Genomic DNA, 17,018 nt, shown 5'->3' on the forward strand with positions numbered 1-17,018 from the left:
ATTTTGTAGTTGGAGAAGTAAATAAACAATGGATTGAAAACTATTCAGAAGTTAAGATCAAGTCTCTCTTTTTTTTTTTGTGTCCGACCCTTTAAAACCTGTAGCTTAGCAGTGTTGTTTGTTACTATGTATTGTGATATTACTGTAACTGTGATACAGTGAAGCTGGACTGTTCAGCTGCAGATTACAGCTGCCAAAAACCAACAGACCAGCCAGAAAAAATGAAATGATCCCTCTCTCAGCAAGGGTCAACGCCCCTTGGAGCCTGATGCAAATGAAGTTATGCTGAAAGAAGTTGGAGCACACATAGGATGCTCGTCCCAATCTTTTTCATTTCATCATAATATGTATGTCATATCTTTCCCTGCCCTCTGCTTCGATTGCACCAGATAAGTCCCAAGCAGCGTTTTGTTAAAAAAGTGCTGTTGGTAAATTAGAAAGATGGGAAATGAGAGTAACTCCAGAGTCACTTTGCAGATTACAAGTTGATTATCCACATGTATAAAGCTACATGTCACAAAGACATCAAGACTTTATATAGTAAATATTTTGCTAAGAGAACTCAAGTTCATTTTAAAAATGACAAAATATTAAAAGAAGTAAACAAGCAATAAGTAAAAACATATATTGCAACTCTGATAATCCTACAAAATTACAGTCTGTAGATAGATAGATATTTTTATATTGTCTGTTTTACCCTTTTATTATTTGTTATCTTATGTGCAGCACTTTGTGATTCTGTCTAGAAAGGTGCTATACAAATAAAATTGCGCATATATATATATATATATATATATATATATATATATACAGTGGGGCAAAAAAGTATTTAGTCAGCCACCGATTGTGCAAGTTCCCCCACTTAAAATGATGACAGAGGTCAGTAATTTGCACCAGAGGTACACTTCAACTGTGAGAGACAGAATGTGAAAAAAAAAAATCCATGAATCCACATGGTAGGATTTGTAAAGAATTTATTCATAAATCAGGGTGGAAAATAAGTATTTGGTCAATAACAAAAATACAACTCAATACTTTGTAACATAACCTTTGTTGGCAATAACAGAGGTCAAACGTTTACTATAGGTCTTTACCAGGTTTGCACACACAGTAGCTGGTATTTTGGCCCATTCCTCCATGCAGATCTTCTCGAGAGCAGTGATGTTTTGGGGCTGTCGCCGAGCAACACGGACTTTCAACTCCCGCCACAGATTTTCTATGGGGTTGAGGTCTGGAGACTGGCTAGGCCACTCCAGGACTTTCAAATGCTTCTTACGGAGCCACTCCTTTGTTGCCCGGGCGGTGTGTTTTGGATCATTGTCATGTTGGAAGACCCAGCCTCGTTTCATCTTCACAGTTCTCACTGATGGAAGGAGGTTTTGGCTCAAAATCTCACGATACATGGCCCCATTCATTCTGTCCTTAACACGGATCAGTCGTCCTGTCCCCTTGGCAGAAAAACAGCCCCATAGCATGATGTTTCCACCCCCATGCTTCACAGTAGGTATGGTGTTCTTGGGATGCAACTCAGTATTCTTCTTCCTCCAAACACGACGAGTTGAGTTTACACCAAAAAGTTCTACTTTGGTTTCATTTGACCACATGACATTCTCCCAATCCTCTGCTGTATCATCCATGTGCTCTCTGGCAAACTTCAGACGGGCCTGGACATGCACTGGCTTCAGCAGCGGAACACGTCTGGCACTGCGGGATTTGATTCCCTGCCGTTGTAGTGTGTTACTGATGGTGACCTTTGTTACTTTGGTCCCAGCTCTCTGCAGGTCATTCACCAGGTCCCCCCGTGTGGTTCTGGGATCTTTGCTCACCGTTCTCATGATCATTTTGACCACACGGGATGAGATCTTGCGTGGAGCCCCAGATCGTGGGAGATTATCAGTGGTCTTGTATGTCTTCCATTTTCTGATGATTGCTCCCACAGTTGATTTTTTCACACCAAGCTGCTTGCCTATTGTAGATTCACTCTTCCCAGTCTGGTGCAGGTCTACAATACTTTTCCTGGTGTCCTTCGAAAGCTCTTTGGTCTTGGCCATGGCGGAGTTTGGAGTCTGACTGTTTGAGGCTGTGGACAGGTGTCTTTTATACAGATGATGAGTTCAAACAGGTGCCATTCATACAGGTAACGAGTGGGGGACAGAAAAGCTTCTTACAGAAGACGTTACAGGTCTGTGAGAGCCAGAGATTTTCCTTGTTTGAGGTGACCAAATACTTATTTTCCACCCTAATTTACGAATAAATTCTTTACAAATCCTACCATGTGAATTCATGGATTTTTTTTCACATTCTGTCTCTCACAGTTGAAGTGTACCTCTGGTGCAAACTACTGACCTCTGTCATCATTTTAAGTGGGGGAACTTGCACAATCGGTGGCTGACTAAATACTTTTTTGCCCCACTGTATATATCTATATATATATACACATATACACACACACACACACACACACACACACACACACACACACACACTCTTCAGGTCAACAACCACTGGAATATGTTACCATTTTTTTAAATGAAATTATACAGTTTGGCTGATTTTATAGGCACTGTGTCTGTTCTATCATTTTTGTCAAGAAAATATGGCCAATAATGTGTTGCCAGACTGAGATTAAAGTTAGCAGTGCTTGAAGAATAACCCATAATCACAACCCATCCAGAGAGGTTGGAGAAAATTATAAACCCATGCAAGCATGGGGGAGACAACTACACACAGAAACACCCGGGAGACTGATGAGACAGCAGTATTAATCCCTGTGACACTATGCTGCCCTTCAAGAAAGGGAAAAGATAGGAAATGAAGACGGGTAAAAGAAGAGGAAAAAGAAGGTTGGTTGAAAAAAAATATTGTATTTTTTTTGAGTTATATAAAGGTGTCCAAGGCCTACATTTCAGAAAAAGTACAATTCTCTCTTATAATAGCTGCTGTTATATAATGCTAATAAAATACAGTACTGTGCAAGCCTTGAGTCATCCCTCCTTCTTTCATATTTTGCATCTAAGCCAGACTTTGACATTTTTAAAGTGGTCATTTGCAATAGTTACAATAGACTTCGTGAAGGTCGCGTTCTGTTCAAGGAACTAGATTAGGATGATTTGAGTTTTGTGGCATTTTGAGCCATCCTTCTTGCAGCAGTCATCAGAAGATGTGCACACTGGTGATAAAATGATGGACAGCAACAATAGTCAGGTATGCTGGGCCATTTAAACAATGCTCAGTTGGCACTACAGGGCCCAAAGTGTGCCAGGATGATATTTGTGTTAACACCTGGAGAACACACATTTCAAGCATTAGAAAAAACATGAATTAGTAACCAGTTTTCATATCGTGAATTTTGAAACCATAGACATGTAACATTTTTCTGAAAGGTTGAAATAAAAGCCTTTTAAGAAATGAAATGCTCCTGCGCAGTATATACTGAGTTTGTACAACAGCATAAACAATGCAAGAGTGCCAGGCACTATGACTGGATTGTGATATCAGAAGGAAGAAACTTGTTTTCAGCAGTCAAGGTAAATAAAGACACTTCAAAAATAATATTTCCTTACGTATTTACTAAAAGCAGCAGTTAGTTTAAATCACTGACCGGTTTGTCTTTCTTGCCTTAAATGCACATTGGTGAATACTGAATTTCACATTTCTGTACACCCAAACAGCACTACACTTAAGTTGTCATGGTCTTAAAACTCATCTGCAGCACTGCACTGTTGAATGAGTGCAGGATTTCCTAATGAAGCCAATACTTACAGAATCAAAACTTGTGTCCACTGCGGCATACTCATCATTTTGTTCGCAATTTATAAGACAGTAATTACCCTCAGATATTTTAGTGTCATTCAAGAGTGCAAAGCATGACTGTACCAAAATTTGATTGTCCGAGTTTTTCCAAAACTACACATTTTATTCTCTTCTATGCGCTCAGTATTTATCAATAGTACTTAATTTTTGGGAGAACACATAACATTTCAAAGAGGAGGTTGGCCCCAGTCAATGCAGTGTTTCCTGTTGACAGAATGAAAGAAAAAAATGAAATGAATAAGAGGACAAGAGGGAAAAAATACATTAGAAAGAAAATTGGAATTTCAAAAGAATTTAAATGTTAAAAAAAGCACCTGTGGTGTCGTAGGGTGGTGACACCTCCACTAGATCACATCCAACAAGGTTCAGACCATGGCATCCCCGAATAATCTCAACTCCCTAAATCCAATCGTGACGATTGATTGAAAAAATGAATTAATAATGCAGCAGAAAATACAACATTTCCTTGCTTGGTGTATGTAGTTTTGTTTATATATAGCTAGTAACTAGTATAGTAAACTTTGAGGTGTCTTTAGCACTTTGATTACCTGTATGGGAGTGAGCCCTGCTATCTCAGGTGTGCCTGTTCCAGGAGCAAAGCCAGGGTCAAGAGCATCAATGTCAAAACTGAGGTATACTGGACCTTTGCCCATCTGATTCCTGACCTCATCCATTAAAGGCGCAAGAGATTTGAACCAACACTCTTCCACTTGCACAACACGGAAGCCCTAGAGGAGTAGAAAAAACACATAGTAGCCTTGTTATGAGAAAATTATTTTGAGACATATGGCATCTCCGAGTCAGCGCCATAAAATGCCCTTGTTCTAGATGAAAGCATTTGCATCTTGTTGTCAAAAAACAAGCACAATAAAGATATAAAATATACCAATTATTAGCATAGATTCTTGCAACTTTATATTAATCCAGTTATACAGCATTTACTCTCCAGACAAAATGCCAAAACCATTATGTTGAATTTATCTGAGGCATTTCCCTATGGGGAACAAGCAAGTAAAGGTTTATTTATCCAACGCCAAAAAATATATGCTACATAAGCATGCTTTACACACATGAAACAGTAACCTAGCAGAGTACCTGTGCCCGACTCCATTCATATGAGTCGGCAGAATAGCCTGAACCCCGAAGGCCAATCTGGACCACTCTCTTGCAGTCCAGTAATCCTTCCTCCACACATCGTCTGAATGGAGTCCCGTGGCCTATTTTCTCCCCCAATACCACATCACTGGTGTCAGCATGAGCATCCACATGGATCAAACCCACTGGGCCATGCCTAACAAATTATCACAGGAACAAGGGCATGGGGTATAAAATGGTTAAAGAGGAAGTTTATCAGTGGCAGCTATATATATTAACTGAGGACTCTTCCTGCATTCTCAGTAAACCCAATTCACACAAAACAGTATTCTTTCATTTTATTGCATTCTCAGATTGTAAAGTCAGTGAATACAAGAATGCATAACTCAAGCGACACCTGAATCATGCATTTTTGGATTTGTAGGCTGTACAGTTTTGGAAGTTTGAGGGAAAAATGCTTAATAGCCGTGTTAAGACAGTTCAACACAGATCAAAACAATGTTTATTGTATCCTAAAGTGTGTAAAAAAGTAGCACTGTATCAGCAGTCTCAACTTCAAATAATTTGCATCACATGTAGTTCCTAGGAATAAAGCACACTTACTTCTCAGCAACGGCTTGCAGGATTGGGTAAGCAATAGTGTGATCGCCACCTGCAGACAAAACTTCCTTAAAATCCAACCTTTGATCAAATCTTCTCTTTGGTTTATAGAGCTATCTAAATGGCTAATAATTGAACATGTATTACAACACTGTGCTTTGTTAAATATTTACTGAGCTATCCTTGACTATCTGTGCAACTGTCTGAATAAAATGTGAGCAAGGGCACTTTTAGAGCGTTTTCTTCACCTCTAGAGATCAGTTTTCTTCTCACCCATAGTTAGCGGGATGCAGCCAGTGGCCAGGATCTTTCTGTAGGCCTCCCTGATGCGTTTGCAAGTGTCTTTCAGGTCATACACATTAACGTTCACATCCCCAATATCAGCAACCACGAGGGACTCATAAGGTGCTGCCCTGGTGCCACTGTTGTAAGCCCTCAGCATGGCCGACTCAACTCTGATCTGTCGTGGGCCAAACCTGTGAACCAGGATGACAGCTATGATTGTTCAAGCACAATGGCTGCTGCTTGGATTTTGCATTTTTTTTTTTTTTATTGTGACAATTTTTAACCTTGATGGCATGAAAATAGTGTTTACTGTACACAGTAAGGTATTGGGTGGTCAAAATGAATTTGGACGTTTCAGCTTTTGTACATTCCCTGTAGCTGAGGATTTCTGTTGCCTATATATGTGTCAATTGTGTACAAGATGGTCTGTGAAGTTTTGCACAACATGAGGATAAGATTAATTTAGTCACTTTAATTACAAAAGTGAAACTTAAATCTATCTTTAAACGCCTGAAAACATCAGCTTTGTTATGCATGCATCCAATGACAGTCTACGGAGCAGCAGGCCCATACGTTTAAATATTAGCTGCAGAGAAAAACACTACCTTGCGCCAGGTCGGTTCGAGGTCCCGGTATCAATTGGGACGCCAACAAACGCTGCATCAAGCCCTTCTGCGGTGTCCTGGTAAGGTAATTTGGCCATGGTGGGGATCCCGGCCACCCTGGCAACAAACTCGGCGCTCGGTGGTACATTGTAGCGTTTCCCTGAGCATTGTCTGTTCGGATTTATGCAAAGGCCTCGTCTGTCGCTGCAAAGAGCCAAAGTCTGTCGTGGCTGCAAGGCGAAAAAGTCCGCTGCTGCAGCGGTAATGGTACGACTCAAATGCAAGTTTCTCCGAAGCGACGACATGCCTGCTAACTTGAGCGTAAAGTTAAGTTGTGTCAGCAGGCCTTTAAAGGACTTCTGCTACTTTAGTGCTTTATTGTATGCTCGTAATATTTTGTTTTGCGTCGAGCAGCGTAATGAAAAAGTATAGTTGAACAGTATTTATTTAACTTATTAATTTGCACTGTACACACTGTGATATTGGATGCACAAATTGATTCTTATTATGCAGGTTAAGTAATGCACATCTTTGTTAGGCGACTGATTAATTCATTACTTTTCTTATAGGTCTTATAAGTCACAGCATGATTCGGAGCCCTGAAGGCAGCACGAGTCTGCAAATGAGTAATCGAGGGAGAAACCAGCTGTGACCGTCTATCAGGAAGAGGACCAGCGTTATGAATGATTGATAAACAAAACTATGAAGAATACATATAAAGTAGTTATAATACTCTCGATCGACAGAATGCGAGTTCTATGATTTTTGCTAATGACTTCATTAAAGTAGAATGTAGAAGAAAATATATAGGGAAAAATGCAATATTACAGCTGTGATAAGATTGAAATTTAAAAGGAAGCCAAATTTGTAATTTCAAAGTTACTTTTGCTCCTGGACACGTCAGCCAAGCCATTTGTTCAATGTACACGACCACATAAGTGGAGTTCAACGGCTGAAGTATTTGTCATTTTCCTGAATTAAGCCTTTTTTATTTTATTCTCTCGGATCTCCAAACAATATAGCTTCCATTGTGATGCCGTGGCTTTACTCAAGATAACGGGTTTCTGGCTAATTGCATTGATTTACACAAGCAAAGCGAATACCCCTTTTTATTTATTTATTTATTTATTAGAAAAAGGACATCCGAGGGTCTTGCCTCCTACCAGATTTTATGAAATTCTGCTCTCTTTTTTGCACAGTCCTGTATTATATTGTCCTGCATAATCCTACCGACTCACGCCTTAGCGGAGGAGGAATTAGCTCCCGAAAGCCTCTTATCGCACATTGGAGGTTCTGAATGGGAAACAATTACTGCGCCAGACGGAGAAGGATTTTCAGTTTGTGCACTTCACCTGTCCTCCTGAAGAGGCAGAGCGAAGATCGTCATCACAGCAGCCTCAGACACCGAGCACCTCAGTCGCAGACACTCCTTTGGCTTGTTTCATTACATTGCATAATACCGACAAGCAATCATGGTAAGCGAGACCTTAATTTCTAACATTTGACTTGCTTATTTGTTACTGTTTAAGTCTAACATATGTGGAAATTAAACTAGGTCGTTTTTTCAGATCTGTTTCTTTCCAAATTACTGCAACCGTGCTTGTTGCCATGCAGTATTCCGCAGCTTACTGTGATCATACATAATTGCGAATAGAAATAGTGTGAGATGTCGTCAGTTCGTTAAGTTCGTACTTAAATGATAAATTACATTCATATGGAAGAGCCTGATCCTTATCCTACACAACTCCTGTAAATCATCTTAGTCTTCACCACTAGCCTTGTCCACTTGCCTTCCATTGGCTCCCTTATCAATTTCTGAACATGATCTCCAGCCGTTTAACACAACGTGTATGTAAATGTATGTTACATAAATGCAGTGTCCTCTTTTCTAAAAAATAATTATGTCAGTGACATAATACACCATATTGTGTTTGTGTGTTATATAAAACTAAGCCATCCCTAATATCATATATGCTTAAAAATATACCATAAAATCAAATACAGCACAAATTGTGTTACATATAACCCCAGTGGATGATCTGAATGTGTCTTTTTAAAGAGCCAGCACACTGCAACATGTCTGACCTAGATAATCCTCTCTGTCTACAGTAATCCTGCAGTAGGCAGTTTTATGTCGCAGCACAAAATGCATGGGCTTCTGTAAAATAAATGGCAGACTGAGACTCAAACCAAATGTTATAATAGAATATAGAAAATGTATTATTAACGGTTTCTTGTGCAAGGTAGGGAAAATGTAATTTAAGCAGTTGTGTTAAAGGCAATTTAAAATACAGTGATTGTTTCATTTGTGAGCCCGATTAATGTGTTTTATCCCTCCTTTTTTTAATTAGCAAAAACTGTTCTGAAAACTGGTTATCTTCAGCAAGTGGAAGACTCGTCTTTGTTTTTAATCCAAATCTTTTTTCCCCTTATACTAGCGTGAGTGTATTTCCATCCACGTTGGTCAAGCTGGTGTCCAAATTGGCAATGCCTGCTGGGAGCTTTACTGCCTGGAACATGGGATCCAGCCAGACGGTCAGATGCCCAGTGACAAAGCCATTGGTGGTGGAGACGATTCTTTCAACACCTTCTTCAGTGAGACTGGAGCTGGAAAGCACGTTCCCAGAGCTGTTTTTGTCGACTTAGAGCCCACTGTCATCGGTAAACTTCTAGAAATAAACTTATCGCTGTTGCCTCTTTAATTTGTTAAAACCCTTACATAATTTCTTAATGGTGGTTTTTTGTAGATGAGGTGCGCACTGGGACCTACCGCCAGTTGTTCCACCCTGAGCAGCTGATCACTGGCAAGGAGGATGCTGCTAACAACTACGCCCGTGGACACTACACCATTGGCAAAGAAATCATTGACTTGGTTCTGGACAGGATTCGTAAACTGGTGGGTAAATCAGAGCAGAAGAATCCTGCATAAATGACCTAACTGATGGGTATATCTCTTATCTGGTTGCTGTCTCTCCCTCTCTCTCCTCAGGCTGATCAGTGCACTGGTCTTCAGGGCTTCCTGGTGTTCCACAGCTTCGGCGGTGGCACCGGCTCTGGTTTCACCTCCCTGCTGATGGAGCGTCTGTCTGTCGACTACGGCAAGAAGTCCAAGCTAGAGTTCTCCATTTACCCAGCTCCCCAGGTGTCCACCGCTGTGGTGGAGCCCTACAACTCCATCCTGACCACCCACACCACCCTAGAGCACTCTGACTGTGCCTTCATGGTAGATAACGAGGCCATCTACGATATCTGTCGTAGGAACCTCGATATCGAGCGTCCTACTTACACCAACCTGAACAGGCTGATCAGTCAGATTGTGTCCTCCATCACTGCTTCCCTCCGCTTTGATGGTGCCCTCAATGTTGATCTGACAGAGTTCCAGACCAACTTGGTGCCATACCCCCGTATCCACTTCCCCCTGGCCACCTATGCTCCAGTCATCTCTGCCGAGAAGGCTTACCACGAGCAGCTCTCAGTGGCTGAGATCACAAACGCCTGCTTTGAGCCAGCCAATCAGATGGTGAAATGTGACCCTCGCCACGGCAAGTACATGGCCTGTTGCCTTTTGTACCGTGGTGATGTGGTACCCAAAGATGTCAATGCTGCCATTGCCACCATCAAAACTAAGCGCTCCATCCAGTTTGTGGACTGGTGCCCCACTGGTTTCAAGGTTGGCATCAACTACCAGCCCCCCACTGTGGTTCCTGGTGGAGATCTGGCCAAGGTCCAGAGGGCTGTGTGCATGCTGAGCAACACAACTGCTATTGCAGAGGCCTGGGCTCGGCTCGACCACAAGTTCGATCTGATGTACGCTAAGCGTGCCTTTGTTCACTGGTACGTGGGTGAGGGTATGGAGGAGGGAGAGTTCTCCGAGGCCAGAGAGGACATGGCAGCTCTGGAGAAGGATTATGAGGAGGTGGGAGTTGATTCTATTGAGGGTGAAGGAGAAGAGGAAGGAGAGGAGTACTGAAAGGGTCATGAGGGATTATACAGGAAACTTCAGTGTGTTCCTAAATACATTCCAGTCTATTTATTACCCGTTTGACTTGTTCAGAGTATAAATTATTAAAATGCTAATATGGCTCTGTCTTAAATAAAGTTTCTGAAAAATGAAGTCTTGTATCAAACCTTTTTTTGCATAACAACACCTTTAAGTTGTGAGGGATTTTTAGAGAAACAATTTTAGTTTGTCCAAGATCACATGGAAAAATCCAGGTGAAATCTGCTTTGGAACTCCAAGAAAAAGACATTTAAGATCAGGCCGCAACTTGTTATTTCACAAACAGTGCTAATAATATTCATCATCAAAATTTAAAAAAAAAAAGTATGGATATTACTATATCACCAATACGAGTTATTTATTTTGAAAATATCTAAAGACAAAGGAAAGAACTTGAACAACCACTTCAGGGCTCTTTAACACTTTTATTCTGAAACACTGCAAAAAAAATGACATACATCTAAAATCCGTCTTATAATCTTTTGTAGGAAGCCATATACATGCATCCCTTTCATTCTTTTTGACAGTAGATTATCCTAATATGAAGGATTAAGTCCCAATATTTCAATTATTATGAAATCTGTATATTATATTAGCTGAAAACCTCAGCTCTGAACAGGTGCATAACATGAGCATAAAGTGCAAACAGCAGCAATGTGGAACAAAGTCAGATCCTTAAGATTAATTAATTACTCATGCATGACACATCAGGATCAATGTGATTCATATGTTCTAGCATTTAGGACAGGTCTATGTTCCTTAGCTGTGAAATATCAGTGTACAACTGACTGCAACACACATATCCACTGACAACCAGATCTTCAAGGGGCAACTTTATGTCCTACTTGTGAACCTTTCACTTGGTCTTACCCTACACAGTAGAGTCTAACTTGATCTGTATTGACCTCCACATTTACTGGTACAAAAAATTTTCATAGTTGCAAAAATAACTGCATGAATGTGAGTTTTTGTTTGTTTTTTCCCCCACAGGCTGATTTGAAAAAGTGTATCATAATTTGGAAAACAAAATATCCACTCACATAATAGAATTTCTTGCTGCGAAGCAACTCAAATGTTGGGAAAAATTAAACACAATCACTCCCCAGCAGCCGTCTCAGTAATCCACAATGCATTGCACGTGTAAGACAAACTGCATTTTTGTATGATGGGTACCAATAACACTTGAATGTTTGAAGTGCTTGAATTCCTGCTGATACAGTGATGATGGCAAGTGAAACATATTCACAAGTATGTGAGAAATGCAGATAAGTAACATTAGCAGCATTAGAGGACACAGGTTTGAGGGTCGGGTTCTTGAAAAGGGAGAATTACACCACTTGGCAATTCATGATAAATAATCAAACAATACCCACAGCCATTAGATGTTACAGCTAAAACAATAAATACCACACATACAGAAGTCTGAGTATTGAAAGCAATTTTAAGCCCCAGTTTATCCATATCAGTGACTCTCAGCTACGTGTTTGAGTTAATCTAGACAGACAGCACGCAGGCCTGGCTCTGCTCTTGCCCATAGAGGAGGAAGCCTACAGCAGTGCGCAGGTCCTCCAGCTCTAAGTTAGCCAGGAAACTCCTCTGAAGCTCCGCCTCCACTTTGTTCCCACTGGGCCCCTGACAGCCCTTAAGGAGAACCACAGCAGACTGGCAGAGCAACCAATCAGCCAGCTTCCTCATGCCCACACTGTCCTGGTTAGCCAGAGCCTTCCGACCCCAGAGGCTCAGATGTAGCATGTTAGCTGCCACACGGGCAGTGGGGCGCTGCAGGGTATGAAGAACATGTTTCAGTAGTGGAATGGTAGAGATGCCTCTCAGGTAAATCTACAGAAAATGTTAACTTCACAATTCCCCTTAGTGTTGAGAGAATTGTGATTTTTTTTAGTTCAATGTTTCGGTTTAATAAATGAAACTATATTGTTTTAGCTCTCTTTTACTGAAAACTTAAATATTAAACTAAACACAGCCCCTTCTTTACCTTGTTTGGGTTCCTCCTGAGAAGTAAGCGTATCACGAACTGCACATCAGCTGGAACACTGGAGGGTAGAGGAGGAAGCTGCTTCTCCTGGTAATTCCTGCTCTCCAGTCCCACTGCTCGATAGAATGGATTTTGCTGTCCAAATATCTCGTAGGAAATGGCGCCCACGGCCCAGGCATCTGCCTTGCTGTAGTCAAGCACCACACCACATCCTGGAACTGCAGTGGCCACCTGATGGCAGAAAAATTATGAGAAATTAAAGTGATTAAATATCTGGTTAACTGCAAATTATCTATTTATATGAATTCTTATTTATCTTAATGATTCATTTCAAAACACAAAGATACAATTAGGTTACTTGAATGGTATCCAAGTGTCACCTCCGGTTATAACCAGAGTGGAGGCAAAAGTCACAAAATTCAGTCTTAATAGTCACCAATAAGAGACGGCGCAGCAACTGTGGCTACTCAGTTACAATAAAGACATTTTTAATCTTACCTCCGGAGCCATAAGTGAAGCATTCCCTCCTTTGCTGACCCAAATGCTGTTGAAGGGCAGCTGCAGACTAGAATCGCTCTGGGCCAGACAGCATCCAAAGTCAGAAATCACTAAACGGGGGCAACCATCTGCATAAAGGACAAATCAATATAACACCGGTGACCCAAACAGACCTCAAGCTGGCATAGTTTACATTTGGCTTTAAACTGTTCTGTTATTGACAGAATTTTGTTCGGACCTGAGTCGAATTCCAACAGCACGTTGTCTGATTTTAGATCCCTGTGAGCGACACCCTCTCTGCACAAATGGTCAATCCCCTCAAGGAGCTGCAGCACCATCAGAGTGCCCTGCCTGCGGCTTGGTGTGGACATTTCCAGGTACTGCCTCAGTGTGCATGGATAGCTATGACACAAAAAATCTGTGAAGTTACTGAATAAAAATGACCTGACACGTACACTATAAAAAAAAACCCAACAAAATAATAAAAATCTCTGAAAACAAAGACAGTGACTTTTTTTTATTTTTTTATACACAATGTTTCTAGCACACATACTGGGTTGGACTGAAGTAGGTAGGAAGGTAGGTCTTACTTCTTCATGACCAGGAAAAGAGTGCGATTGTTGCCCAGGCCTGTAGGGTTAAGCCTGGGTGGCAAAACATCTGGATATTCCTCCTGAGCACCTGGTAGCAATGGAACATCTGCAGTAAAAGCCCGGTACACTCGGATTACATTAGGGTGTGCTGACACTCTTTTGGGCAGGACTCCGAAATGTCTGCATGTAGAGAAATCACAGCCATTCATTAGTACGTTTCCTATCCTTAGGTCACCACTCTGAGGCAGGAATAAAAAGAACTGAGGTTATAATACTTACCCATCCAGAGTAATTTCTTCTTTTTCCTGCTTTAAGGCATGAGGACCTGCAGGGACCAGCTCCTGAGACATAGACTTTAAGATGGCCTCACTTGATGACCCAGCCTGCAAACAAATAGCAAAATACCCGTCGGTACTGATGTGTGGCTCTTTTTCGTTTGTTTTCATACAGAGGATTAAAACCTAAAACAGATGTGAAATCATTATCAAACCATTAGTATACTACCCACCCCAAAGTTCCACATCATCTTAATAGCAAAAGGGAAGTTCCTTAGTGAGCAGCATGTCAGAGATCGAGGTGCCTCAGCTTCCACTTCACCTTCTTTTATCTGCACCAGGGAGCATTTTCTGGCACTTTGCTTTGGAGGAGCAAACTGAGCTGCAGCCTCATACACAGCTGCATTGGAGCCTTTCCCAATCTGGTTCCCTAGAATGTAATCCTCCAGTTTATATCCAGAGGTGAATGGCTTAAATGGACTCTGGAATTTCTTCTTTCTAAAAACAGCCTGCAGGGGAAAGCAATAACAATAATAATAATAATAATAAGCTACACAAAGATATGTTCATATCAATCACGTGCTATAAACAAATTTAGTCAAGAAAAAAAAAGGAAAAACAATCAGACTGTATACAACAACTTTTTAAAGCCCCCAAATGTACCTACACTTGTTATAGACGCAGCTAGAGACATATTAAAATAATAAAAAGTAAATTAATGCAAGATTGCAACCAGGTTATCCATTCAGGCCTCAGTGCAAACAGCATGAAAATTAAAGAACGTACACAAATCTTGGGTCTATGCATTACCGTATCAACAAAACATTCATAAATGTAAAAACAATATGCAGAATTGGTGAAGATACAAATAAACAAACTTTCAGTGAAAAAAACCCCAATACGGCAAATAACCATGAAAATAAAGACTAAAAGAAAAACGACTACTAACAAACCACTTTGTCAGAAGCTACTACACTTAACGACTTAAATGTCGCTTAGGTACCCTACTGTGACCTACTTTTAGATACCATACCTGGATCTCCTGGCATGTTGAAGCACTCTTTCTGTCATCCTCCAACTGTTGTTCGATAAGCCCCACACCGAGACCGAAAGCCAAAAATACAGCTCTGTTACGCGGGGACCCGCCAGTAAACCTCCTGAAGCCGGCGGACTGAAGCTGAGCTGCCAGGCCTTTCAGAGAAGTGCGGTAATAGCGGTACCGAGACGGCAGGAAAGCCTGAGGCTGAGCGGTGCGGACCGACGGGCCTGCACGGAAACGGTCAGCTCGGAGCTTTGCTGCGAGTCGGCCACCGGATTTCAGGAGACCGAGCTGAAAGACCGACCGGCCCAACTCGAGTCCCCGGCTAATAGCGTGTTTCACAGACATAATTTACCCGGACAGGTAACTTAAGCTGCTACAACGAAGTTTTACTTCTGCCTAGCTCTCTACGCCTAGCTCTCGAAAGGCCCCACAAGAGGACAGCGTTATGTAAACAAAACAATAACTGCTGCTGCTGAGCATGCGCAAACCTTTAGACTGTCTTCTTTTCGTTTACCGGAGGGTGGCGTTTAACGATCAGGGGACATATCAGGGTATAAACACAAATACATTTAATCATGTCACAAATACAGGATCACTAGAGGTTCAATTTATGCTGGGCTGCCGAGCACACTATATATTTTAAAAAAATGTATAACAACCCAGTCCCCAATGGCATTTAAAAGGTTGTTTAAGGCCTGACACAAAAATGTTTGAGTAGTTTCTCCCTCCTTAACTACTCAAGGTGATGTAGATTTTTTTCTTTTCTTTTCTTTTCTGTTTGTTTCTTTTCTTTTTTTTCTTTTAAAAAGTCATCCAACTACCCATGTGGATACTTATTTTATTAGAAAACTGACAAAAATTATGGCTTGCCTATGTGGTACAGACCACCCAAGAATCTGTTACTTTGCACTAATTAGTGAATATCTGTATCTGTGCATTACACCTGTACAGTTTATAAATGAAGCCTGCTAATTAGGTTTGCTGTTGTAAGTGTTGTCAGTTCATAGTTTTGTTGTATGTTGGATACAACATGTTAATTTAGTGAATTCTGGTCAAAAGGAGGGTGAAGCTTTACCATGTCACTGACATGTTGGCCAGTGGGTGTGCAGTGTCCCTCAGTTTCACAGTCCTGATATAAACTGGTGAAAATGCTCAGCCTGAAGCTTCACAGCCTGACTTCTCTAAACATCAAGGTGACTATATCCATCTTTTATTTAAAATGTATGTTGTCTTGATGCATGCTCAATCATCCAGGTAAGTAAATCTCCAAAAGTTGATTCTGTTCATCACTTGGATGAGTCACGAAATGTTTCTCCCACGCTACGTCCAGATGAACAGAATCAACTTTTGGAGATGAAATGTATGATCTCACAAGAAATGTGTGGCTCAAATAAGAGATATTTTAATCATTAATTCATCACTACTAAAATTATTAATTTAAACTTAACAGTTATGCAACTACAGAGGAACCACACAAGTGTACAAAATCTGTAGCATAAGACTATAAAAACAAATTTAGCTTCCATTAATGCTTATAAAAAATTGGACAAATGGTAGCATTTGCTTGATCACATGATCAATGCCAAACCTGTAGCATGTATAGTTTATCTCTGAAGTTCCATTGGGTAGGATCCAGTCACCTTACTGTAAACAACAACAAAAAAAAGCAGAGAGAATGCCCCTGACAGGGGTGTGCTTTCTTTTCTTCAGCAATACGTTTTGTTTTCTTCCAAAGTATGAATAAAAAATTAACCATATAATATTACAAGTTCAAATGACCACCTAATCCTTTTTGGTAAATGTAATTATCACACACACACACACTTTTTTAAACCTTATTTTCATTTTGTGTAGATCATTGTTTGTTCGTTCGTTGTTTGTTGTTAGTTTAGCACATGCATAACCAACTAACTAGATGGGGTCACTGTGCCAAACAAGGACACTGATTTATAAAAGTCTTCATTTAACAATCATTTCCACTGGACCAGGATGTATCATACACACTTACTGCACTATTTTCAACTTATTCGTAGTCATAATGTTTCACTGTTAAATTATAGTTAACCTCAACAGGTTCACATGAATTTCCCAGTAATATACTTCCCAGCATGCCATTATTTTTAATCAGAGCTTTTTAGGATATGTTATAACTTTGTTAGGTTAACTGGCGTAGGTGTGAATGTGAGCATGAATGTTTAGGTTTAGCTTAACAACAGAAA

The 17,018-nt window shown here is 40.6% G+C and overlaps 3 protein-coding genes across 3 annotated transcripts; 1 reads left to right on the forward strand and 2 right to left on the reverse strand.

Annotated features, from left to right (window-relative positions):
• Positions 1-2,888: 2,888 nt before the first annotated feature.
• Positions 2,889-6,772, reverse strand: agmat (agmatinase (putative)). Its single transcript, XM_085394917.1, has 7 exons — positions 6,399-6,772; positions 5,782-5,984; positions 5,512-5,560; positions 4,909-5,104; positions 4,362-4,541; positions 4,128-4,212; positions 2,889-4,017 (listed from the first exon to the last, which is right to left on the reverse strand). The coding sequence occupies exons 1-7, from the start codon at positions 6,701-6,703 to the stop codon at positions 3,944-3,946; spliced, it is 1,092 nt and encodes a 363-aa protein (XP_085251043.1). The 5' UTR covers positions 6,704-6,772; the 3' UTR covers positions 2,889-3,943.
• Positions 6,773-7,232: 460 nt separating this feature from the next.
• On the forward strand, positions 7,233-10,454 carry LOC146645680 (tubulin alpha-1B chain). The gene is made up of 4 exons (XM_085393019.1): positions 7,233-7,873; positions 8,837-9,059; positions 9,146-9,294; positions 9,388-10,454. Exons 1-4 carry the CDS (start codon positions 7,871-7,873, stop codon positions 10,366-10,368), a joined length of 1,356 nt encoding a protein of 451 aa, XP_085249145.1. The 5' UTR covers positions 7,233-7,870; the 3' UTR covers positions 10,369-10,454.
• A 349-nt stretch (positions 10,455-10,803) lies between these two features.
• On the reverse strand, positions 10,804-15,271 carry pink1 (PTEN induced kinase 1). The gene is made up of 8 exons (XM_085393018.1): positions 14,791-15,271; positions 13,991-14,266; positions 13,762-13,865; positions 13,480-13,662; positions 13,128-13,291; positions 12,890-13,017; positions 12,392-12,622; positions 10,804-12,177 (listed from the first exon to the last, which is right to left on the reverse strand). The coding sequence occupies exons 1-8, from the start codon at positions 15,142-15,144 to the stop codon at positions 11,893-11,895; spliced, it is 1,725 nt and encodes a 574-aa protein (XP_085249144.1). The 5' UTR covers positions 15,145-15,271; the 3' UTR covers positions 10,804-11,892.
• Between the last annotated feature and the right edge of the window lie 1,747 nt (positions 15,272-17,018).

This window comes from Rhamphochromis longiceps, linkage group LG20 (genome assembly GCF_057381845.1).
Source record: "Rhamphochromis longiceps isolate RC_006_pf linkage group LG20, R_longiceps_female_GT1.1, whole genome shotgun sequence".
NCBI classification, from domain to species: Eukaryota; Metazoa; Chordata; class Actinopteri; order Cichliformes; family Cichlidae; genus Rhamphochromis; species Rhamphochromis longiceps.